The following is a 24879-nucleotide window of genomic DNA, read 5'->3' as shown; positions in this document are numbered from 1 at the left end:
AGTATCTATCGAGTGGCGATGCCGATGGTGTGGTGGTAAATGAAGAAATATTCAATCAAGAAAATGTATTTGGTTGATGGGCCCAAAAGGTTGGCCACCACCTGCTCTACAGACACCACTTCTCTTCCAGTGCCCTCTCTTCAATAATTACTGTTAAGTACATTTACTGGGCAAATAAAGCAACCAAGTTGCACACAGCAATATCCTGCAAACAGACAAATTGTGAAATTTTGCTAAGTGCAAGTTGGCTGCTGCATTTGCCTCCAAAAAAGTCACTGCACTTGACAAAAATTGGGACTTGGAACATTTTGTTCTTCTAAGCACTAAATCAAATGCAAGGATCATTTATGACCCTCTTTGATTATATACCAGGTCTGCGGTTTTAGCGGAGGTGGGAAGATGAGGGAAAGCTGAGTAAGTAAGGACTTAGATGTAAGATTTGACAAACTTTTAGGGGTAAAACAAGACACTGAGTTTCCATACTGGAGCCACGAGGTGGAGTGAACAGGTTATTGCGGTCAGTGCCTGAGCTGAGAAGGCACTGATGAGAGCCAAGCAGGAGATGTTTGATATTGCTTACGCTTAACTGAAGGATTGAAGACTTGATATCTAACAGATAATCAGTCGAACAGCAGTGGTCCTGGAGACAAGGGTGTAGGCAGAGAAATGGAGTCGGGTGTCATTTGTGTACAGTGAACACCATGGCTGCAGATGATGTTACAAAGTGGGGGCATAAAGATGGCAAAAGGAGAGGACCGAGGATAGAGCCCTTTTACTCTGTAAATGCTAACACTTGAGCTTCTTTTCTGTTTTATTACAATGACAGGATCAAACCAAAACTGTGTCTGGTTAAATTTTGATAATAATTGAACTTTTTCTTTCTGTTGATTGTTGATTGTGTGAAAAAAATGAAAGTGGAACATTGTTGCTTTACTTTGATGGGTGGCATGCATCTGTTCTTCCCAACTACAAATCATTGAATTTTCAAGTCTTTTTTTTTGTTTAGCTGAAGCACTTGACTCAAAATCTCCACTGGGTATATGCCGAGGGGAAAAAACAAACTGAGGCCTCATTTTTTATATATCAAAGATAATTATTGTTTAGAGTTTCCTTTGATCTTTGCTTTCCTGTTACCATCATTAGAACGCACAAGATCCCAAAGAGAGGGGCAGATGAAAAATGACCATTTGATCGCTTCTTTCCAAAATACTCAGACTCCCAATTTAACCATTGCAGCAAAAACATGCTTTTTAGATGAGTTCAAATTCCCTACCTTCTTCTTGGTTACCCATTCCAGATATTACCTGCCCTCAGTGTAAAGAAATGCTTTTTGGTGCCTGCCCTAAAATTGCTATTTACGGCCCTTAACTCATTCCTTCTCATCTTGTGCTTTGGTGTATACGAAAATATTTTTCTAGATCTATCCCGTGATACATCTTGTACTACAACAATAACAGACTGAATTAATTTAGCACCCTTCACACAGGCTAGCATCATGGAGCGCTTATTAGCTCTTTAATATTGCCTCTGAAGCATCTCTTTTCTAGGCTAAAGACTCTTACATTAACCATTTATTCCTCAAAGCTTATTCTTCATAAGCCATCCTTAGGGATCAACAATAACAACAATAAATTACATTTGTATATAATAATAATAATAATCCTTGCATTTGATACAGCGCTTTTCACGTCTTCTAGACATCTCAAAACGCTTCACAGAATATACTGAAAAATAAATTGACTGTATCCAGGGCCTTCGGATGTGGTCCCAACATGAAAGGCACCATACAAATGTCATTTTTGTTGTTGTTGTATATTTGTGGGCAAAACGCGGCAGCTAATTGCGCACAGCAGTGTCCCACAAACAGACGTGGATTGAGTGACCAAATTATTATTATTATTTTTTTTTTTCTTGAGGGATTATTATCAGGCATGTGTAGTACAGAAACTTACTCAAGGTTTCGCCCTGCCGGGAATTGAACCCAGGTCTTTTGCTTGCGAGGCAAATGCTCTAACCACTGAGCTACAGAACTTTGTGCGCCTTTCACGTCAGGAGGACGTCCCAAGGCGCTGGACAGTCAGGGATCCACATCTGAGCTGGTGGTTGGGATCAGGAGGGGTGGAGGGCAGGGAGGGTAGGAATAGGAAGGTGACTAAAGGCACGGTTGAAAAGGAAGGTCTTGAGATGGATCTTGAAGGAGGCAAGGAAGGGGGCAAAGCAAAGGGACCGTGGTATAGAGTTCCAGAGGGTGGGGGCAGAGAGGCTGAAAGCCCACCCATCAATGGTGGGGTGGGCGAGGCGGGGGACGTGAAGCAGGCCCGAGTCCACTGAGCGGAGGGAGCGGATAGGTTGGTAGGGGGTTAAGAGGTCACAGAGGTAGGGAGGAGCAAGGCCGTAGAGGTCTTTGAAGGTGAGGACCACATCTTGAACTGCATCCTCTGTGTGATGGGAAGCTAGTGGAGCCGGACGAGGATAGGGTTGATAGGGTTGCAGAGCCTGATGCGGGAGAGGACACGGGCTGCAGAGTTCTGATGATCTGCAGCCTGTGGAGGAAGGAGTTGGTGAGGCCAACAACCCTTTTGACCTCTTCAGCACTGGTACAGCGGGTCTCCTTGGAGCTGTACTGGCTCCAAGGTGACATGGGTGGGAATGGAATGTCGGAATCGAGCCAGCCCTATGTGGTGGTCTCAGTAGTCCAGTACCAGAGCCAAGCAGGTCCGCAGTATTCCAGGGCACTGCTGATGAAAGCACAGCCAGTCTGGCTCAATGGCAGGACTTGGAAGGGCAGACCAGTCACTGGGGCAGGAATCTTCCTGCTCAGCTCCTGTTAACCCTGCATGGGTAGGGTGGTCCTAGCTGGACAAGCAGCAGGAAAGCTTGCTATATCAATGGCAAGCTATGCAGTTTTAGCTGGTTAGAATCCAGCAGTACCCCAACACACACTCTTGGGTCCCCAAGCCTTGGTTCCTGCCAACCTGCACCTAATATGGAATTAGGTGAGTAGTTCTGTTCGACCCTGAGCTGTCCTTTCTCCCCCATATCCGCGCCACAACTGGCACCGCCTTCCATCACCTTCGGAATATCGCCAGACTACGGCACTACCTCACCCCTCACGCTGCTGAAACTCTGGTCCACACCTTCATCACCTCAAGGCTGGACTATGGAAACTCTCTCCTCGCCGGCCTTCCCGGCACCTCCCTCCACAAGCTGCAGGTCATTCAGAACTCTGCAGCTCGTGTACTGTCCCGCACCAGGCTTCGCGACCACATCACTCCCACCCTCACTCACCTCCACTGGCTCCCCATCCCCCAGAGGATCGAATTCAAGATCCTCATCCTCACCTACAAGGCCATTCACGGCCTCGCTCCCTCCTACCTCTCCGACCTACTATCCCCTACCTACCTGCCCGTACCCTCCGTTCCTCTGGCTCCGGTCTGCTCCACATCCCCCGCCCCAACCGCCCTACCATCGGTGGCCGGGCCTTCAGCCTCTCAGCCCCGAGGCTCTGGAACTCTATCCCCCAGTGCCTTCGCCGCCTCCTCCCTTTCCTCCTTCAAGGCCGGTCTCAAGACCTTTCTCTTTGATCGTGCCTTCAGCTCCCCTCTCGACTCTCTACCCCCTCCTCGCTCCCTCCCTTCCCTCCCCTCACCCTGACCATTTCCCCCCCCTGCTCGGGTCCTGTCCCAACTGTACAGCGCCTTGGGACGTCCTCCCGACGTGAAAGGCGCTCAATAAATGGAATCTTGTTGTTGTTGTTGTTGTTCTCCAGGGAGACAGTGCACATTCCATTCCAACAATCTATCTCTAGGATTTCCATGTGTATGTGGGATGCATGGAAACCTCAGTTTGGTTTGGATACTCTTAAGCAAGATGATGGGTTTCTGCATGTGTCAGACACCCGGCTAAACAAAAAAAAAGTGGTTGGCCACAATAAGCTACATGACACCTTGTGAAAAGAGGAAGGAGTTGCTCTTGGTGACACATCCAACAATCCTCCAGATCAATTAATCACTTGCCAGTTTCAATTAACCCATGCTGGTTTGTGGCACAGCACTGGTGTAAATCACTGCTGTGTTTGGTTTCACAAAAAACAGTCATTGTGCTTAACAATAATTACATTCACTTGTTCCAATTGACAAGCTACTATGAAATGCAAGCTTGGCTTTGACAATCCTGCTATTCCTTTTCATCAATCTTAGACTAATTACTCATATGAATAGTTTTCCATTGTTTTTCTTGCAGCTTATTAACTCAGTAATTTTAATTGTTCTGAAGTTTAGCAGCAGCAGCTATTATAATAAATTTGACTGCTGTATTTATGAGGGGGAGGTAATATTTTTAGCATTTTGTGTAAAAAAAACTATCCAAGTGATAGAAATATGTGGACTATTTATCATGTTGAAAGCATATCCTCCATTGATTTATTACCATAATTCCAATGTAATTGATATTGATAGAATTCATAATTTTTGAATACATTTCTTTTGCTGTTGAAGCTGAATGTCATTTATCTTTAATATCAATTTGAGGGTGCTTTCCCGTCTTTGGCTACCAGCCCAATTTGGGTGACTAGCCAGCCACCAGTCTTAAAGTTCTTTGAGACATCCTAGCGACATGAAAGGCGCTGTATAAATGTCAATTCTATTGTATATCTGCTATACTGAACTAAAACTTGTCGATATCAACAGGAGTACACAATTGATGTGTTCTTTCGGCAAAGCTGGAAAGACGAGAGGCTAAAGTTTGAGGGCCCAATGAATCTTCTTCGATTGAACAACCTGATGGCCAGTAAAATATGGACACCAGACACGTTCTTTTATAATGGGAAGAAATCTGTGGCGCATAACATGACCATGCCAAACAAGCTGTTACGAATCCGAGATGATGGGACTCTTTTATATACAATGAGGTAAGACTTTCAAGTATTAAATGCAGAACCTTTGAAGCAGAATCAATATTGGAGCATCTTTTGCAATTGCATTGATTTTAAAACTGCCATGATGGGGAGGAAGAGGAAGTCACAAGCACATTTTTAAGAGGTAGGTGCTATTTTGTTCTTAGTGATGCTTTTTCACTGCGTTCTTTATACACAATTTAGTCTTGAGTTTCTGTGTGCAATTGGCTGCTGTGTTTTACCCACAAAACACACACTACACTTTACAGTATATTCTGTGAAACATATTGAGATATCTCGACAACGTAATGTGGCCCTATATCAGATGCAAGGATAATTATTATGCATTATTATCTATTTGATTGTTGCTGGTGCTATATTGAGAAATGCAGACTTTTCACTTTAAGGCTTTATTACACCATGACCTTTTTTAGTTAACATCACCCTTCCTTCTCCCAAGGTTAGTGACTCTGGCTGGGTATGATTCTATGGGTGTACAGACTGTTTTCTCACATGGAGGGTTTGTGAGAAGGTGGAAACACTGCTCCAATAACCATAGATGATGAATCAATTGGGGTGTTGAAAATGAAGAGACAGAGAGATAGACGTACAGACAGATAGATGTACTTGTGAAATAAAGGCATAAAGATATAAGGAGAAAAGTAGTGAAATGGAATCAAAAGATCTGCGTTAATCTGATAAAATTGAGAAACAAGCTTGATGGAGCTGAATATACCAATCCTGTCTCAACTTTCTTTGACAGCGAGTTTTATTAGACTATTTCATTTGGCTGGGGTGAGGGTTGTTGGAGGTGGTGGTGTATCACAGAGTCTAGTCCAAACCTGATTTTACCGTTTACATCCACACTTTACAGCAGGTGCTACTGGATACCGTCCATGACAAAACCCTGGCTGATTTCATTTTCCTCTCCATAGCCTCATGCACCAAGCCAACATGTAGCCAATTATTGACTCCAAAGGTGGGATCAGACTGATTTAAACCCATGATCTTGTGTGACTCAGTTCCCCACTGAGCAGTGTATTTACCACCTAAGCTCCCTTGTTCCTCAGTCTTAACAAGGTGAAGGGTTTGCTGTCCATTGTTCAATATAACTGATGTGGAAAAATAATAAATACAGAAGAAAAATATGTTTAAAGCAGCTTGAAAACATTTACAATAAATAAAGAAAAATAATTTTTGCATTTGATATAGCGCTTTTCATTTCTTCCAGACGGCTCAAAGTGCTTCACAGAATATACTGTAAAGTGAATTGACTGCATATTTGTGGGCGAAACGCGGCAGACAATTGTGCACAGCAGTGTCCCACAAACAGTCGTGGATTGATGTAGACAATTTGTTATTTTTTTCTTAAGGGATTATTATCAGGTGTGTGAAGTAAGTAAACTTGCCCAAGGTTTCGCCCTGCCAGGAATTGAATTCAGATCTCTTGCTTGCAAGGCGAGTGCTCTAATCACTGAGCTACAGGACTCCATTTGATCAGACAAATTTATAACATACTGCCACCTCTCCAAAATGATTCTGAAGCTAGATACAAGTAACAAAGAGTAAGCTTGTCATATACAGTATCTCTTATGTCACAGACATGAACTGGTTGCCACAGGCCCAGATCTAACAACAATAGTGTGATTATTATTATTGCTTACAGCACCTTCCAGTTTAGGATTGTGGCCAACACTTTGCTCTTGTGCCTTTTCTCAATAGCTTGTGAGAAAAGCATGAAACTAGCCAGCAGTTACACATTACCTTAAAATCACTTTATGTCACTATGAAAGGATATGTTAATATGAATAGAAATAAAACAATGTATTTGAAAGGCTAAGTTAATGACGTGAACAATACCAGTGTGCTTTTTACATGTAAAATTGGTCATTCACTTCATGGCTGTTTGTGCGACATTGCTTTGGGTAAATTGGCTTCCTTGTTCGTCTACAAAATACAGTCACTGCGTTTACAGTAAATCCTGTGAAGCTCTTTGGGATGTCCTTCCAACTTGAAAGACATTATTACATTAAGAGTGCAGTTATCAGAAGGCGCAGAAATGAGGTATTCCATTTCAGATATTCCACATTACTGTAACTCACTGATTTTGTATTATTACTATTGTGTAAATTTTATTCTATTCCTTAAGATTTCCTTAACTCAATTAATCCCAGATGAGACCAAGTGGCTACACAACCTCAATTGTAAAATGCCATTATCTTGCCTGAAGATCGTCTGAAGTTCCAGCCTGGAAAAAAAGACTCTTAAAACAAAAAATTACCATCTCTTATCTGAGACTTCAGGCTGCAATTCAATATGGCGATGGATCAGTTTGAAAATAATAATAATCCTTGCATTTACAATACAAAATTACATTTGTATAGCGCTTTTCATGCCGGGAGGACGTCCCAATGTGCTGGACAGTCAGGGATTTGGACATTTTGGGTCACCCTCTTAAAATGAAAGATGCAATATTTGATATTGCATCTTTCATATCAAGATGGTGTTTCAAAATGCTTCATAATATTTTGCTGTAAAGCGTAGGGACTGTATTTTGTTGACAAATAAAATCAACAGGGGGAAGGCAGATAGGGCACTGCCTCCAGTGCCCAGTCAGGCTATTACGAGCTTACATTCCTAGCTCATAATTCTCGTTGTGTTACCTGGAGTCAATTAAGTTCATGAAGATATGAAGGAATACCACAAATGTTACCCCTATATATTCATAGTGGGATCACTTCAAATGCAAGTCAACGGATCCGTCATGGATACTGAAAAAATCTAATCCTCTGTCCATCGATTAACATTATAACCTGAAAAAAATATGTGATCCAGCTTGAATGGCATTACTTTCCCTTTGTACAGTGTCATTTACCAGTTTTCAAGATGAGGGCTCAGAGATTTATAATTAGTACAATGCAATTCTGATAAAATGCATTAATTGGTGACATGCCATGGTGTCTTACAGAAGCAATTTCTTTTCATTAGTCATTGCTGTTTATTCCCACAGGCTCACTGTCCAGGCAGAGTGCCCAATGCACTTAGAAGATTTTCCAATGGATGCTCATTCTTGTCCCTTGAAATTTGGAAGCTGTAAGTATGTAAATTGGAGCAATAGCTGCTTTGTTCGGATGGGGAGTGCCCCTATCAACAATGTAATTTGGTTATGTGACTATTGCAGTGCTCCGAGACATTATCCGAAGGGAAAGGCAATGTATAAATGTAAGTTTTTCTGCCCGTAGTTTAAACTCACAATATGTTAGGCTATTTGGCATCATGTCACTATTTCCAAAAATGCAACACTCAGACGATGACTGATAAGAGATCTTGCTTTGCAATATAGAATTTCACAACTCATAATTCAGAAGAGAATTTGTGATATGCTTATTGATTTCCTAGCTCTCTCATGAATAAGAAATAACATTAAACCAGGAAGCTCAATGTGATACATGCACAAAGCCTTAGGAGTGTGTTCTTCTCTGCACAGGATTATTCCTTTCAACCCTGAAATTATAAGGCAAGGTTCCCAGAATGGGTTGTGGGACAGATATTTGGCGTCAGATATAACTGGTGCCAGATGTTTGGCATCTTGCAGTAGTTGCTACAGCAGTGTCATGCCAACCTCAGAATCTATTGAAAACTTAGAAATGTTCTTCCAAACCTATGAATTTTAATAGAAAGACAGTTGTTGGTAAAAAAANTTATGATACTAAATTTGATTGCATCATTTGATTAATCTAGTGCTGATAAAGAAGTAATTTAAAGTGTATAGCATTGCCTTCCGTGCTGCAGAAGGTCTCTAGCTTCAATCCCACATGGAGTTTTCTGAGATCAGAGAGCTCCAAGGAGGGATCTGTCACTAACTTGTGTTAAACCATTACCACAAGAAACAGCCATCGGTGACAAGCTATGCAGTTTTTGCTGGTTATTCAGTACCCCAAAAGCACACTCTGGGGTCTCCCCGAGACTTGTTTCTTGCCAACCTGTGCTTCATAAGCAGGTTGTTGCCTCCAGAAGAGGGTGTATTCCATTCCAGACATAGGAATTCCCATGTGTAGGTGGCATACGTGGAACTCTCATTCTGGTTTGGATCTTAAGCATGGTGATGGGTTGCTGCATGTGTCAGACATCCGTCACCTGGTTCTCCAGTGACTTGCTCCCCAGGCAGCAACTCTATTGATGGCCATTTGGTGGTGGGTGGGGTGGGGAAGTGCAGGGGAAGGAGAGGGAGAGTATGTCACACACCTTAAAAAGTGCTGTGAGAAACCAGCTTCCAAATTAAGGTAGAGTTTCAGAAGCTTAAATTTTAATATCACAAGATTGCATGGATGACCAACTGATGACCAGTCCTTACTTTTAAAGCCCTCCACGGTGGTGCTCTTCCCTAACTCTGTTAACATAATGATCTGTTAACATAATGCCAACCTGTCAGCTAAGCAAGCTCTGGCCTGCTTCAGGTCCCTGTCCTGCCACCACACCAACGCCGGACAGACCTTCAATTTTAGTGGCCACACCCTCTGGAACTCCATCCCATCTCGGAATCCCCCCTTATCTCCTTCAAGGCCCATCTCAAGACCTTCCTCTTTGACTGTGCTTTCAACCACCCTCCAACCCCATACTTTCCACCCCTTTTGATCCCAACCCCCAGCTCGAGTGCAAGCCCTTAACTGTTCAGTGCCTTGGGGCGTCCTTTCAATGTGAAATACGCTATATAAATGTAATTTATTGTTGTAGTTAAATTCGGCCTTCTTTTTTTTAAGTTTCTTTAAAAACTACAGAATACCAGCTTCATATTTAAGATAGAATACAATGTGTATTATTATTATAATTATTATTATTATAACAATAATACGTTTCCAAATTCTGGGTCCTCGAAAATGAACACATAAATAGAACAAGTGTAGACCTAGGTAGAATTTCTCCCTACAAATAGTAACTCAATTACACGTTAAAAATAAATTTCAATTTTCAAGCTTGACTCGTCAGAACCTTTCGGGCCTTACTGCAAGTTTGTGCCATTTTCTATTTCCCTGTGTACAAACAGCCCCAACAGTCATTCCCTTCACACTAGCAGATAGAAGTGATCACAGCTATCTCCAAATAAGCATTTTTATCAAAATCGTTGTGAAATTGCAATATGAGTAATTTGTTGAGAGTAACTGATTTATTTTACTGCTCTTAATGTAAAAGATTTATTGGAGAAATGACATCCCACTGAAGTAAAATGCTCTTCTGATCACTTTGTTTGGGCTTCAAACCTACAAGTGACAACTTAAGAGGAATCCACTGTCATTGTCTATAAACTGTCAATTAATTTAATTGTTGTGAGACGTGATACTGTTGCCTTAAAGCAACACTTCACAGTTTGGATCCAGAAGCAGAAATAAGACATTGTGGGTTTTACTCATGTTTGGAGCAATAGCAGATCTTACTCCTAAATTCTGAAGAGCTCTATCACTCTCTCATAGATTATTTTATCTATTGGGTTTAGTTCTGTGTCTTTTAGAACTGAGACGGCCAAGGAAAATAAAAAAATTACCTTTTTTTTAATATAGTGGCTTATCATGTTGAGTTGTCTGAAAATGCTTCACAGGTAAGTACTGTCAAATGCAGTGACAGATTTTGTGGACAAATGCAACAGCCATTCTGCACATACTGATTGAAACAGCTGTGAAGTGGTTGACCAGTTTTATCTGGAGGATTGTTGACAAGGACACCGGAATAATCTCCTTTCTCTTTTTGAATTGTGTCTTGGGATCTTTCGCAGCCACTCGAATAGGCAGATGGGACCGTGGTTTAACATCCCATCTAAAAGATGGAAACAGGCCTCATAAATGGACAAACTCTTAAATTGCAAATTACTCATATTGCAATTTCACAACGATTTTGATGAAACTGCTTATCACAAATTCACTTAGGAATACAAAGTATATGCTGCCATGACATCTTTCTTTTGCACTGCGCTTGAATACAGGTCTTCACAGATAAAGGATAGAGATAGATACTGATGTTCAAAACTGTTTTCTTTTCTTTCCAGATGCATATACATATTCAGAGGTGAATTACAATTGGACTCATGGACCAGCAAAATCTGTGGTAGTTGCAGAAGATGGCTCTCGGCTGAACCAGTATGATTTACTAGGACAGACTGTGGGGGAAGAGCTCATCCGGTCAAGTACAGGTTTGTAAAAGGGAATTTAATGAAGACTGATGAAATATTATGTTGAAAATTTTGCCACAACATTAAATACAAAATTACAGTGAGTTACAGATATGAATAACGTAAATTTTCACTAAAGACAATCACAGGTGAGGCAACATGAATTGGTATAATGTGAGTTTTCTAGCAGGATTCTAATATTCTAATATTAAGGAATCCATGTTTTCAAATGGAGATTTCTTCTGGTAACTGGAAACACATCATGTTGACCTGCACAATCTCTACTCTGATGTAATCTACTTCCAAAGATGTCAAGGCAGCATATACTTTGTATTCCCAAGTGAATTTGTGATAAGCAATTTTATCAAAATCGTTGTGAAATTGCAATATGAGTAATTTGCAATTTAAGAGTTTGTCCATTTATGGTGCCTGCTTCTAGATTTGGGGGATTTGTTATCAGCAGACATTAGTTAAGAATTCAGTACTTTAGACCTCTTTAATTGAAATTACAGTACTTCGGTATTATCCTTCTAATTGGGACTGCCATTTTTTCCATCTGTCTGAGACGCATTACTGAGATGTGACATATTATCACTTAATAAAGGCAGCCTGATTTGAAGGTCAGCTATCCCAATCAAATTGCGATTGATTGACAGCTGAGCTACTTGTGACTGGGTGGAATGCCCATCCACTCATAAGCAGCTAGAGGCTGTCAATCATCTGGGAGCCATTGGTAATTGGTCCCCTTTCTGTCCCATGGGAATGGCAATGGGACAGAGGCGGTGCTGTCTCCACCTCACTGGATGGGAAAAGGTAAGAGAACTTTGGTTAACCTCGGATGCTGCTTAAGCTGGCAAAATGCACAGCCCAATGTATGCACACACTGCAATAATAATCATTGCATTTGATATAGCGCTTTATCACGTCTTCAAGACATCTCAAAGCGCTTCACAGAACATACTGTAATGTGGATTGACTATGTTTTGTGGGCAATATCTATATATATATAGCATACATATACATAGCATATAATATATATATTATATACACAGATTATATGTATACATGTGTATTTATTTTCAAAAAACAGTTCAAGGAGAATATCACTGATAATTCAGAGAATATCACTGATAATAAATGCAAGGATTATTATTATTATTGTCGGTCTTATCCTAACCACTGTTTTTAAGAGAAATTAAAATATGGTTTGTATTTTACTTGCAGCTGATGCAATGAGCAAAAAGAGTATGGGCTAATGAAAGGTTCATAAATCAAAAGTTATTTATCTTGCATCCTTAAGCCATATCTCAGAAATGTCTACAAAGGCTGCATTTGTTTTAGGACTTCCAATCACATGGTCCATTGTCAGACATAAGGTTTATTCCTGGACCAAGTGAGAATCATGAATGAGAAAATACAGGATTTCCTTGCAATCTGGTTGGTTCTGCATTGTTCGCTTATGAAAGACAGTTTTAAACGGTAATTTGAATTGTTCTAAGTGAATATACACAGCCACAGGCAGAAAACAACACTTAAGATATTGCATTTGTAATTTATGGGCATTGGGTGGCAGGTGCTTTGTTTGCACGGACAATTGCTGTAATTTGGTATATTTGAATAACCAAATACTTCAGGAGTTTGAGTTGCATATGATGATCCCTGCTGACAACTGAAAATCAAAATCATTCTGCCGGTAATTATGTGCTCAACTTAAGAACAAAGGAATCCTCTTTTTTAGTGAGTGAAACATGATTCCTCTCTAAAGATTAATATTGTTGAGTGAGTAGACTCAGGCTGATATATTGTTGTAGGGTACAAGGGCTGATTTTCCTGGCTTCAGATTCAAGTCACAGTTGGATCTCTAGTTGTCTCTGCATGCTGGAAAACCAACTTGACAATAAAAAGTCAGCGATTCAGAGTGAGTAAGGTCCAAAGATGTTCCTTGCCTTCATAGACATCCCAACATCATTGTATAAGTATCGTGATGATTCAATAAGCTCATTCATAGGCTCCATTAGTGTATTTTTTTGAATCTCCTTTGCCAAAGTAACCAACTTGACTCTTCCTCCTTTACTTTCTGGGAACTCTTGAGTTCCCCTCTTTCCTTCCCTCTGCCAAAACAGATCGTTCAATGATGCAGAATGGGAGCCACAGGATTTGCTGGGCTGTCATTGCAAAGCTTATTTTCAACCATCATTCCCGCAGCAAATATTTGCTGCAAACATCTGGATCGACGGCAAGTTGCGCTATTTATCCACTTCATGTCAGCTTTAAGCTCACTAGCAGACGTGAGAAACAAATTAGCACTGGTGAATGGTGAAGCAAGGGTGTTAGCTTTAACATTCTTACCCAACTCATGGTTTCTTCAGGGAATTTGTTGGGAGTTGCTGCTGTGGTGCTAAATTTATAGTGCCAGTGGCAACAACCAACATAAATTCTCATTCTTAATGGTGTTGTGTGATGTTTCCATTACAAGACTATTGTCAAGGTCATTAATAAATAGTATGAATAGAAAGAAGTCCAGGACTGATCCCTCGGGAATCTCCTGGCCACTATTGACTGGTTAGAAATGTTCCCATTGATAATTGCCTTCAGCTTCCTGCTTTCTTGCCGATTTATTATTTAATGCTCAACTTCTTTCTTGATCTCATAAACTTTTGACTTTACTGTTCGGGCTTCTGGCAGCAGATGTACACAGTCTCCAGATTGATCTAGGTTCTTTCCTGAAAAGGATGCTTCAGGCAGCAATTTGATGGCCAAATCTTTTCTGGATGAATGCTCCACTGTGTAGACATCAGATCGGGCTACCTTTTTATCATTTCATCATCATTCTGACATATTCAAAAGAATTATAGAATCTTTTTTTAGTGGTCTGCAATTACATAAGTAAGATTAGCTGTAACACCCCTGTATACATGTTAGCACAACTCACAAATTAGACACCAGTGGCACTGTCACTGCATTCAGGAACAACAAGCAATATTTTGCCCCTTGTGATTTGCTTGTCAAGCAGCAAACTTAACCTCCTATGATAATTTCTCTTCATTTGTTTATCCTCATAACAGGGGTCAACTCCTTTGTAGAAAGATCCATATGTGGCCGACCCCCAACTCTACCTCTTTGCCTCTACATTTAATAATAATAATCCTTTCATTTGATATAGTGGTTTATCACGTCTTTGAGACATCTCAAAGCGCTTCACAGAATATACTGTAAAATGAATTAACTGTATACTTTGTGGTCAAAACATGGCAGCCAATTGTGCACAGCAGTGTCCCACAAGCAGGTGCGGATTGAGTGACCACATTTTTTTTGAAGGGATTATTATCCCCGAAAAAGCGATCCACCAATCGATTAACAACTGGGTTCCTACTTACTGCTAGGTAAACAGAGGAGTGCAGTGTAAGGAAACATGCCCAATGTTTCGCCCTGCCTGGGAATCGAACCCAACTCCACTTGCTTGCAAGGCGAGTAATCTAACCATTAAGCTACTTTTGGCTCCAGGACCAATGCTGACCTGAATGACTGCCTATCAGATATGAAGTCTTTCAGTTAAATAAAGCTGAAGTCACCTTGCTCGCTCCCACTTATGCCTCCCCATCATTCGTTACCACATGTTCAGGGATTCTCTTCAGATTTATTGAGAGTACATGGTTACTGTTATTTCTTCCTATCGCCCACCACTGGCAGGGAGGAATATTCCACAATGTTTAGTTTTGAACGGAGGCTGGAAAAGTGTGGTCAGTTGTACTCTATTTCCTGCATGTGACCTGATTTATAAAACAAGTTTTTTTTTATTTTCTGTTTCCACAGGAAACTTACATTTTATTTTTAATTTCAGGTGAATACAAAGTTATGACAACGCATTTCCACCTTAAGAGAAAAATTGGGTATTTCGTGATCCAGACCTACCTGCCATGTATCATGACTGTCATTCTTTCACAAGTATCATTTTGGCTGAACAGAGAGTCCGTCCCAGCAAGGACAGTCTTTGGTAAGTTATTTCAACACAGAACATTGGTAGAGATTAAAATGGTACGTCTGTTTTAGACCAAAATACCATAAACATGATTTTAAACCAGTTTTCTAAATAATAGTTTTTATCTTTGAAATGAAACAACTGACACAAAATGAAGGAGAAATTTGACCTGGATCTAGATTTATTCTACTGTGTTGCATTTCAGAGCGTCCAGAATTTGGCCAAATTATTGAATTCAGACTTAACTTTGAAGTAAATTTGCTCTGTCTCCCGATTCAGGTGGACATTAAAGATCCCATTGCACTCAAAAATGGGATAAAATAAAAATTCCTGCTCAACAATCTCCCAAATAAAATTGGTCATTCACTTCACGACTATTGCTGTGAATAAATTGTTAACTGCATTCACTCACAAATTATGCAGTCACTTCACTTCAAACTATATCTTGTGAAGCGTTTTGAGAAGTATTGGTGTAAAAGACACTGTACCAAATTTAAGGATTATTATTATTGTATTATTAACATCAAAGTTCACTTTCTCTTAATCTTAAAAGAATTTATAGAAAACTAGATTCAAATTATGAATGTGTTTAAGAATTTTCTGGATGTGCTTAAATGTTACAAAACAAAATTGAGTAAACCTAGACCTGGGTGGAATTTCTGCTCCAAAAGTCCTTTGCTTTTCATATTTATCTCCATAACTTTATGACTGCTTTGGATTTTTTAAGGTGTTGAATTGTAGATATTTGAAGGGTATTTGGTTCAGTAGCACTGATCACTTGAATATTAAATTAATTTAAACCATGGTCATAAAAGCTTGCAGAAACTGTAAAGCTCACTTACCATCGAAATAATGATGTGGCAGAGTACTCTGTAAGATCATTACAAGGTAGGCTTTGATAATGGCAAATTTTCAATGCATAAAATTAGGCAAATGAATATTAATCTGCCCATTCTTCTGATACGTCATTAATTGTATTGCAGATTTGATGTAGATGGCATTACATTGTCCAAGATTATTGGGAAATAAGATGAAGTTCTGTTGTCTGCTTATCTTGTTGTTGTAAGACAATTAATGTTTTTGGAATTTTACAATCTTCTGTAAGGAAATAAAGCTAAGTGCTCAAACATTACATCAGGACTTTAGGTTTACAGTCCAGACTGGCACTCCAATCAAATGCAATGCTGAGAAAGGGATGCATTGTCGGAAGTGCCGTACTTCGGATGAGATGTTAAACTGAGGTTCTGTCTGCTGTTCAAATGGACATTAAAGTTTCTCCAATTGGCCTAGCCAACAGTTCCCCAAATAAAATTGGTCACTCTCTTCATGGCTGTTGGTGCAAATTGGCACTATGTGCACCCACAAATACACAACCCTTCACTTAACGATAAATCCTGTGAAGTGCTTTTTCAATGTGAAATGCATGGATTGTCATTATTAGTTGTAATAAGTTCAGTCACACAATTTCAAGTTGTTTGTAGTTTTCTTATATTTTTATTCTTATGTCTCAAAATTTCATCTGAAGGACGGAACATCTAACAGTACAGCCCTGTACTGCAGTGTTAGCCTAGATAGTGAGTTACACAATGAAGATGATAAAACTAACAGTACAATAGTACAATTTAATTTGCAATGGCACTGCTCTCTCTATTGATAAAAAGAGGCTGCTCCCATCATTTATTAATCTTTTCCTGAATAAGGTCATCTGTTGAGTGAAGGAATGCTATGGATATTAATTGATGTGAATTCCACTCTCAAACCTGCTAGCTGTTATATTTATGTGGAAAGTTCGATGATGTGAATGAGGTCGTGGGTTTCAACTTAAAAAGGTTCAAATGAGACTAGAGATTATTTCATGCTGAGAGTAGTGGTTGTGTGGAACCGACGCCAGCAAATGTATTGCATGCTGTGATGATTAATGGCTTCAAGAAAAAATTGCGTAAATCTTTGGTTTAACCAGTATTGGAAGTTGTTGAGTGAAATGAGCAAATTTCCAAAGAAACAATGCTTTCTGTCTGTTGCTGGCAGAATATAAAAGCCCTAATTGGTGCACATTAATTTATGGACTCTAAAATTTTAAGACTAGATTTATTCAGTTTCTGAAACATTGACCAGTTTTGTTTTTCTTAGTAAAGGTGCCAGAAGTTTCACACTGAACAAAGTGTAATGCACCATGTGGCCACTAAGTGGCAGCCCACCCACCCACCCAGAGCATTGGCTCCTGACCTCCTGACTGCCATCTTGTTCGCTTATCGCGTTGTATTTTATTGTTTTTAAATGGTAACCCTAGAGGGTGTAGTAAACTGTTCTTCTAATAGTTTAATAGTTATTTACTCATGGTTGGATATGCCAAAGTGCGGTGAATTTCCTACTCTCCCTGGTTCAGAAAATATTATTTGCCAATTGGGATCAAGGCATTGGGCTTAGCCAGAGCCAGCACTCTGGGACATAGCACTGCCACCTAGTGACCACTCATGTATTAGTTTGCGTATAGTGTTAATCCTCTGCTGTTCAGTTTCATAATAAACATTGCAAATGACAATGATAATTCAAGTTATAATAATAATCCTTGTATTTGATATAGCGCATTTCACGTCTTCTAGGTGTCTCAAAGCGCTTCACAGAATAGACTGTAAAGTGAATTGACTGTATATGTGGAGTCCTGTAGCTCAGTGGTTAGAGCACTCGCTTTGCAAGCGAGAGACCTGAGTTCAATTCCAGGCAGGTCAGGGCGAAACCTTGGGCAAGTTTCCTTACTCCACACAGAGCCTAATAATAAACCCTCCAAAAACCAAAAAAAACAATAATAAATTGGTCATTTTCAATCCACGACTGTTTGTGGGACATTGCTGTGCGCAATTGGCTGCCGCGTTCGCCCACAAATATACAGTCAATTCACTTTACAGAGTGTTCTGTGAAGCGCTTTGGGACGTCCTCCTGACGTGAAAAGCGCTATATCAAATGCAAGGATTATTATTATTATTATTATTTTGTGGGCGAAACTCGGCAGCCAATTGCGCATAGCAGTGTCCCACAAACAGTCGTGGATTGAAGTGACCAATTTATTATTGTTTTTTTTTGGAGAAATTATCATCAGGTGTGGAGTAAAAAAACTTGCCCAAGGTTTCATCCTGCTGGGAATCGAATCCAGGTCACTCGCTTGCAAGGCGAGTGTTCTAACCACTGAGCTACATGTGTCAGCATAACGTAAATTAACATTACATTATGCTGGCATAATTTATGAAAACTGCAGATTTACTTTCTTTATTTTTTTTTGGATATTTTGAAATATGCAAACAATAAGGTTAATTGGTTGTGTATGCGTTGATTTTGATAGCAAAATAATAAAAGCAAATCCTTTTCCCTATGAGATTATCATTGTGTATTAAGATACATTAATCCAAATTAATACAATAACAAAAGACAAAATACTGCAGATGCTGGAAATCTAAAATAAAATCAGAAGTCACTGGGAACATGCAGCAAGTCAGGTAGTATCTATCGAGAGAGAAACATGAGTTAATGTTTCAGGTCGATTGGGAGTATTTTCATATGAAAGGAGAACTTTGTTCCTGAGTGTTTCCTTGAACTCCAATCAGATCAGTTTTTGGGAGACAGCATGATGGTCATGGATTGCCTGGAGGAGACATACTTTATATCTTGAAGTGTTTATACTGATGCAAGGTGCCATTGATACTGTTGTTTTCGTGATAGGCAATTTTTAACTCCTTTGTATCAAGGTTTTGAATTTATCAAGCTTCAAGTGAGACGTGAAATTGGAATTGTGCAACAGACTCCCGAGAAAAAACAATTAAACTCCTATTGATCAGAGATGACTTTTCTTTTAAGAAGTTGGATATCTAGTTACAATAGGATTAAAGGTTTAGGGATAAGTATGCACAGAGCTGATCGAATACCTCATTAAAAATCCACCTCTGCCACATCCTGATTCATTCATAATTGATCCATCTGTGTTGCTACATTTAAACCATATATTTGCGAGGTACAGAGGCACAATAATAATAATGATAACAATCGTTACATTTGGGATAGCACCTTTCGTGTCATGGGGATGTCTTTCCAAATTACTTCAGAGACTATAAAACAAGAACTTGCAGTGATTGTGTATTTTGGAGACAAAAAGCAACAGCTAATTTGTGCACAGCAACGTCCCAAAAACAACCATGAAATAAATGTCCAAATTTATATTGTGGATTGTTGGTTAGGACACAGGGAGAAACTCCCTTCTCTTTTCAAATAGTGCTAGACACAATGACGGGCCAGATAGAATCATATGGTGGGCCGTATATGGCCCGCGGGCCATCTTTTGCCCACCCCTGGTCTAGACCATTGTACTGGAGTGTCAGCCTAGACTATTGTACTGGAGTGTCAGTCAACACTATTGAGTTTAAACCTCATGAGCACAAGTTGGCCCTCTGTGCTGGCATCGCAATCTTGCTCCTGGGATAGATACCATTAGCTGGTGCCATCTGGTTCGAAGGCATCACCACAACAACTTGATTGTTATAGCCCCTTCATGTGGTAGCATCCTGGAGCAAGACACGTTTTTAATTATTAAAATAATAACAATTTACCTGAAATTCAATTTAAAACCATTATGCTTTAAATTTTTAAGATTTTACAGGATTGTGGAAATTCTTCAATTCAATCTTAATTTGGAAGAATACTATAGTTCAGAACTAATAGATGTTTCAGGTTTTATGATACCAGAGTAGAGCCAAACTCATGTCTATATTCTCTAATAAGTAAATGCATCCATATTCATTGGTCTAATGAGGCCAATTCTCATTAGAGTAATGACAAAGGGTCATGGACCCAAAACATTGTCTCACTTTCCTTTCTCCATAGATGCTGCATGACCTACTGAATGTTCCCAGCGACTTTCGTTTTTTGTTTTCAGATTTCCAACATCCGCAGTATTTGGTATTTTGTATTTGTGATGTCTGATTCAAGAAGTTGGTCTAAGGGTGAATTTAGAAATGCATCCTTCATTTTCAATAATCAACTTTTAAAACCTTTGAAAATTATCATTCTGTTATTTTCTTCCTACCTCCTACTGTTTCCCATTTTGCTCAGGTTCTGTCTCTGTAAAGCTCCTTGAAATGTTATCCTACATGAAAGTTGCCATATATGTCAAGTTGTTGTTTCTGGTGACATTATAACTTTGGTTATGACTGAAATATTTTTGATGATAGGCGAGATCTAATCTTTTTCAAAGAAGCAACCAGAAATATGCTTAGATTGAAGATAGTCCTAGATTTGGAGCTAGCTTTAGATAAAGTGTAATTTACTGACATGTTTTATTATGCATTGATGTCAAGAACTAATGCACAAGCAGTAATAAATTGATTACTATCCTGTTTTATATATCTGCATAAATTGTGAGGTAGCATAATGTTACCCATTCCACACAGACTACAAAAACATGCTGCGAAATCCCATGTGCAACTGGGAGGCAGTTTAATGTTAGAGCTAGAATAATGAATTGTAACCGTGTCAAAATACAGCCAACCATAATTTACATTTGAGAAAATTATTGCAATTCTTTGCTGTGTTTCCTTTTATTTAAAGCATTTTACAGTCAGAACGCAGTACATATGCTAAATCATTTCTTAAAGCAGTATATAATCTCTATACACTACAGAAGATTTTGAAAATATTGCTGAATTATATATATTTCTATATAATAATATATGTCTGATAAGTAAATTGATATTCATTTGACTTCAAACATTGAGATTAAGGATTTACCTTACTTCCATTTTTTATTTCATATCTTGCATCCCATATATGGAACCTATATACAAGCATTTTCTGGAACGTAGATCCCTGACTTCAACAACAACTACAAGATTACATTTGTATAGCGCCTTTCACGTTGGGAGGACGTCCCAAAAATCAGCCTAAAGGAATGCCATTGCCATCTGCAAAGAATTGTGGGTGCTATGCCAGCCTTTTCCATCAATATCTTAATACTATTTATTCATGAAACAAACTTTAAGTTCAATGGTGTTGAGCTGAATTTGTTCTAAGTGACCGCTGAGCAAACCTCATATACGTTGATTTCATACTCAGATGACGTTTGCAATAACAATAATTTGAATTCCTAATTTAATACAATGAAACAAGAACCTGAATATGACTAATAAATTTCAAAAACATAGTTAAGTGTTCAGTTACTAAATAAATAGGTCTTTTGATGCATTTGAACTTTAACTCCAGTCAGTAAGGTGTTGAGAGCCTATGTATTCTTATGATCAGTTTTTCAATGTGTCTGCCTATATTTCTTTTACAGACACATTGATTCACCTGAGTAATGTCATTTATTTAGAGAGACAGTTTTGACACAAAATACAGAAGGTGTCAGACCACATCTTGTGATCTAAATATTATTCTGAATTTGCTGATTTAAATCACAGCAACTCCTTTTAATGAATGACAATATTACGCATTAACTGCATTTTGGATGACGATTAATTCTTACAAGGTAAATAAATACCATGTGTACAAATAGAAGAAGAGAATGAAAATAAACTTTCACCCACAAAATATACAGTCAATTCATTTAGCAGTATATTCTGTGAAGCGCTTTGAGACATCTCAAAGACACTATAAGGCACCATATAAAATGCAAGGATTATTATTAAATTGGAAGACAGAATAGAAGACAATTAATATGGTACCATTTACTGCGCATGTGCAGGCTGAAAACTGCGTAATTCCTGCCATGATCATAAATGAGGCTGTCACACTACCTGTATTTTTTATATCCACTGAGCCAAAAGTGGTAGGGCGTCCTCCTGACATGAAAAGTGCGATACAAATGTAATTTGTTGTTGTTGTGCTGCTGGAGTTAGTTAAATTCCTTTTTCTTTTGTGAATTACTTCCATTGCCAGTGGAATGACTTTTATGTGCTGAAATGGTCAATGAAAACTGCAGAGGAATGCCTCCACAGTCTTACATAGAATTACATAGAATGAGATGGCATGGAAACAGACCAGGCAGTCCAACTAGTAGACATCGGATTAGCTGCTTTGAAATAATCCTTATTTTGCTCATCATTTTTCTGCACAGATTAATACCCGCCTTATATGAAAAATACATTCTGCCAGCCCATGCTCTGCTGACATGGAGGCCCCTCTTTTACCTCACAGTCTAGACCAAGACTCCAATGCAGTACTGGAGGTGCCATCCTTCAGATGAGAAATTAAACCAAGGTCCGATATGCTTGTTCAGGTGGACGTTAAAGATCTCTTGTGACTAGTTGTAAAGAGAGAGAGTTTCTACTGGTGTCCTGGCTAACAAGCCCCAGGAAAAGAATGGATATTCACTTGATCGCTATGCACAAATTGACTGTAATATTTCCCTGTAAAATACCCAATAAACACACTTTACAGTGAATCATGTGAAGTGCCTTGAGACGTACTCTCGACATAAAGGACACTGTATCAGATGTAAAGAGTATTACTGTAGTCTCATGGTATTGCCCATTTTTTGAACTATGTTAAATTAAAACAATAACTTGGCTTAGAAAATAAGCAATGTTAATTAAATTTAGAAATTCCTAAAGTGTCGCACACTCACTGACACCATTCTTAATGTTGATGTGCATGAAGCCAGTTCATGCATTTAATTTTAGGCTCATGGATTGGGACTTCACACTGACTATTTTGCTAAGCAAAGAGCCATTCTCTCTCTAACAAGCAGTGAAAAGCGATGCATCAGGAATCTGGTTTTATGAACATCAGCATTGAAATGGTGCTTGGGATAGATTCCACCTCTGGCATATTCAGATTACTCCTATTTAATACATTAGGAATTTTTAAATCTAAACCACACACTGGACCACTGCTCATAGTTAAATTATCAAATCATTGATAATTTTAAAGAGAGTAATATAGTGGAGATTTGTTATAACAGTGTTTGGGATTCAAAAACTATAGCAAGTCAGACTTTTGTAAAAGTGAAAGAACACATGGGAAGTGAGTGGGCCGGTAGTGCATGCACAGTGAATGGGTCCATTCCACAAAGAAGGGCGTTAAAACAGGGCTGCATTGAATTACCTGCACTCTGCATCTTAAGATACTATACTGAATGTTATGGAAAGCCATACAATCTCCCTTGTGACTGACAGTTGTGATTGATGAGGATGTTAAACAGTACATCTCAACAAATTGATTTTACCCAGGGCATAATTAATTCACAGCTGGAATTAGCTATCAGGAAAATAGTAGAGGCCGGGGCACTGAACTCATTTAAGAAACAGCTTGATATTTCCAAAACAGCATGATGTGGTGATGAAAAAATGGTAGGTTGATATTATGGATGAGGTCAAATGTGCCAAAGGACCTTCTGTACTCATCACTCTCTTGTGACCTCTTATGAATTGTGTCACCTCTTGTGAGATCGTGTGATCTCTTCTAAAATCCTGAAATATCTTGTGATCTCTTAGGAAAAGGTGGAGCAAAATGAATTTTCAGAGCAATAAGGTTTCTAAGTCAAAATGGTACGTTCTATGTTTCATCATTAGTCAAGGTTTCAGACAATCATAGATTGAGAAAATAAAGACAACAGACAATAAAGATCATTTAAAATAAGACAGAGGCAGGTTGACAGCACACGTAATCAATCTTTATTCAAATGTACTATCAAAACTTTAGTTAGGATTGACAGCACACATTTATTGAGATCTTTATTTCTCTCATCCCCTTAAACACTTTCATCTTATGCTGAATTATTTATTGTAACTCACATCCTCGCTGTGAAATGTTGCCTGTTTTATTATTGAACCGAATTAAAGGGATGGGCGAAGGATTCAGATTGAATGCAGTGCCGACCTTTAAATAAAACCTGTAACAACAAGAGTTCAGCCCAACACAAGTTAGTGGGGTTTTACTTGATTGGCGGCTGTTGTTTGATTTAATGAAGGCCAGTACCCTCGTGGCAATAAATGTACTGAAAAAGGTATTATGTAAAGAATATCCTTTTCTGCTATGATCCATAGAACAAATGCCAAGTCTTATTAATGCTGTACAGCAAGCAGTATCATTTATTTGCCATAGTCTTGCCCCGCCCTACCTCTGACTTCCTAAAACTTTACCAACCTGCCTGCTCCCTCCACTCCGCAGTCAATGGCTGCTTCAAATCCTCCACCCGGCCCTTCCCATTATCAGTGGTTGGGCCTTCAACCTTTCATCCCCCATACTCTGGAACTCCCTCTTGGAGTCTCTTCACCTCATCCCTTCCCTAGCCTCCTTCAAGGTCTGTCTCAAGCCCTTTCTCTTTGACCGCAGCTTCGGTCATCCTCCAACCCCACAACACCCTCCGTGGCCCCTATCTCTCAAATTCAACCTCCAGATTGTATGCACCCTCAACTTTCCAGCATCTCAGGATGTAGTCCTGAGATGAAGGGTGCTATAAAAATGCAATTTATCCACTGGGTAAGGAAATGTTTCTTGGTGTCGGTCCTGATATTGACTTTTGCTGTATCCTCGTGTTATGCTGTCTTGATGCATTCAAAAGCATCTCTGAATATGTTTTATTTTACAAGTTTCCATTTTCACTGCTGTTAAAATACCAAACAACTCAATGTGAAACAAAACCTTGAACATGATTACAAGACTGGTTTGGATGAAGAGCGCCCTTCGGCTCATCTGATCTCACCCCACCAGAATACCCCGCTTACAGTCCTCTCATCACAATTACTGTTTTTTAAATGAGTTCAGTCTCCTGTGCTCAAGCATCTTTCCTGCCAACCTGTTCCAGTTGTTCATTGCCCTCTGAGTAAAGAAAAGCTTCCTAGAGTCTACCCTAAAATTACCCTT

At 39.2% G+C, this 24879-nt stretch overlaps 1 protein-coding gene across 2 annotated transcripts in view; it reads left to right on the top strand.

Annotated features, from left to right (window-relative positions):
- Nucleotides 1-24879, top strand: part of gabra2a (gamma-aminobutyric acid type A receptor subunit alpha2a) — a 103592-nt gene that overhangs the window by 68120 nt on the left and 10593 nt on the right. For both annotated transcript variants that reach the window (XM_042341694.1, XM_042341689.1), the window contains 4 exons: nucleotides 4689-4909; nucleotides 7905-7987; nucleotides 10932-11075; nucleotides 14896-15048. In XM_042341694.1, the coding sequence (XP_042197628.1) occupies nucleotides 4755-4909; nucleotides 7905-7987; nucleotides 10932-11075; nucleotides 14896-15048 (535 nt within the window). In that variant the 5' untranslated portion in view covers nucleotides 4689-4754. The remainder of the gene's footprint in view (nucleotides 1-4688; nucleotides 4910-7904; nucleotides 7988-10931; nucleotides 11076-14895; nucleotides 15049-24879) is intronic.

Source organism: Callorhinchus milii, unplaced genomic scaffold (genome assembly GCF_018977255.1).
Source record: "Callorhinchus milii isolate IMCB2004 unplaced genomic scaffold, IMCB_Cmil_1.0 Scaffold1, whole genome shotgun sequence".
In the NCBI taxonomy this organism is placed as follows: domain Eukaryota; kingdom Metazoa; phylum Chordata; class Chondrichthyes; order Chimaeriformes; family Callorhinchidae; genus Callorhinchus; species Callorhinchus milii.
Note: the sequence above shows the minus strand (reverse complement) of the source record. Positions and strands in the feature narration are given on the sequence as shown.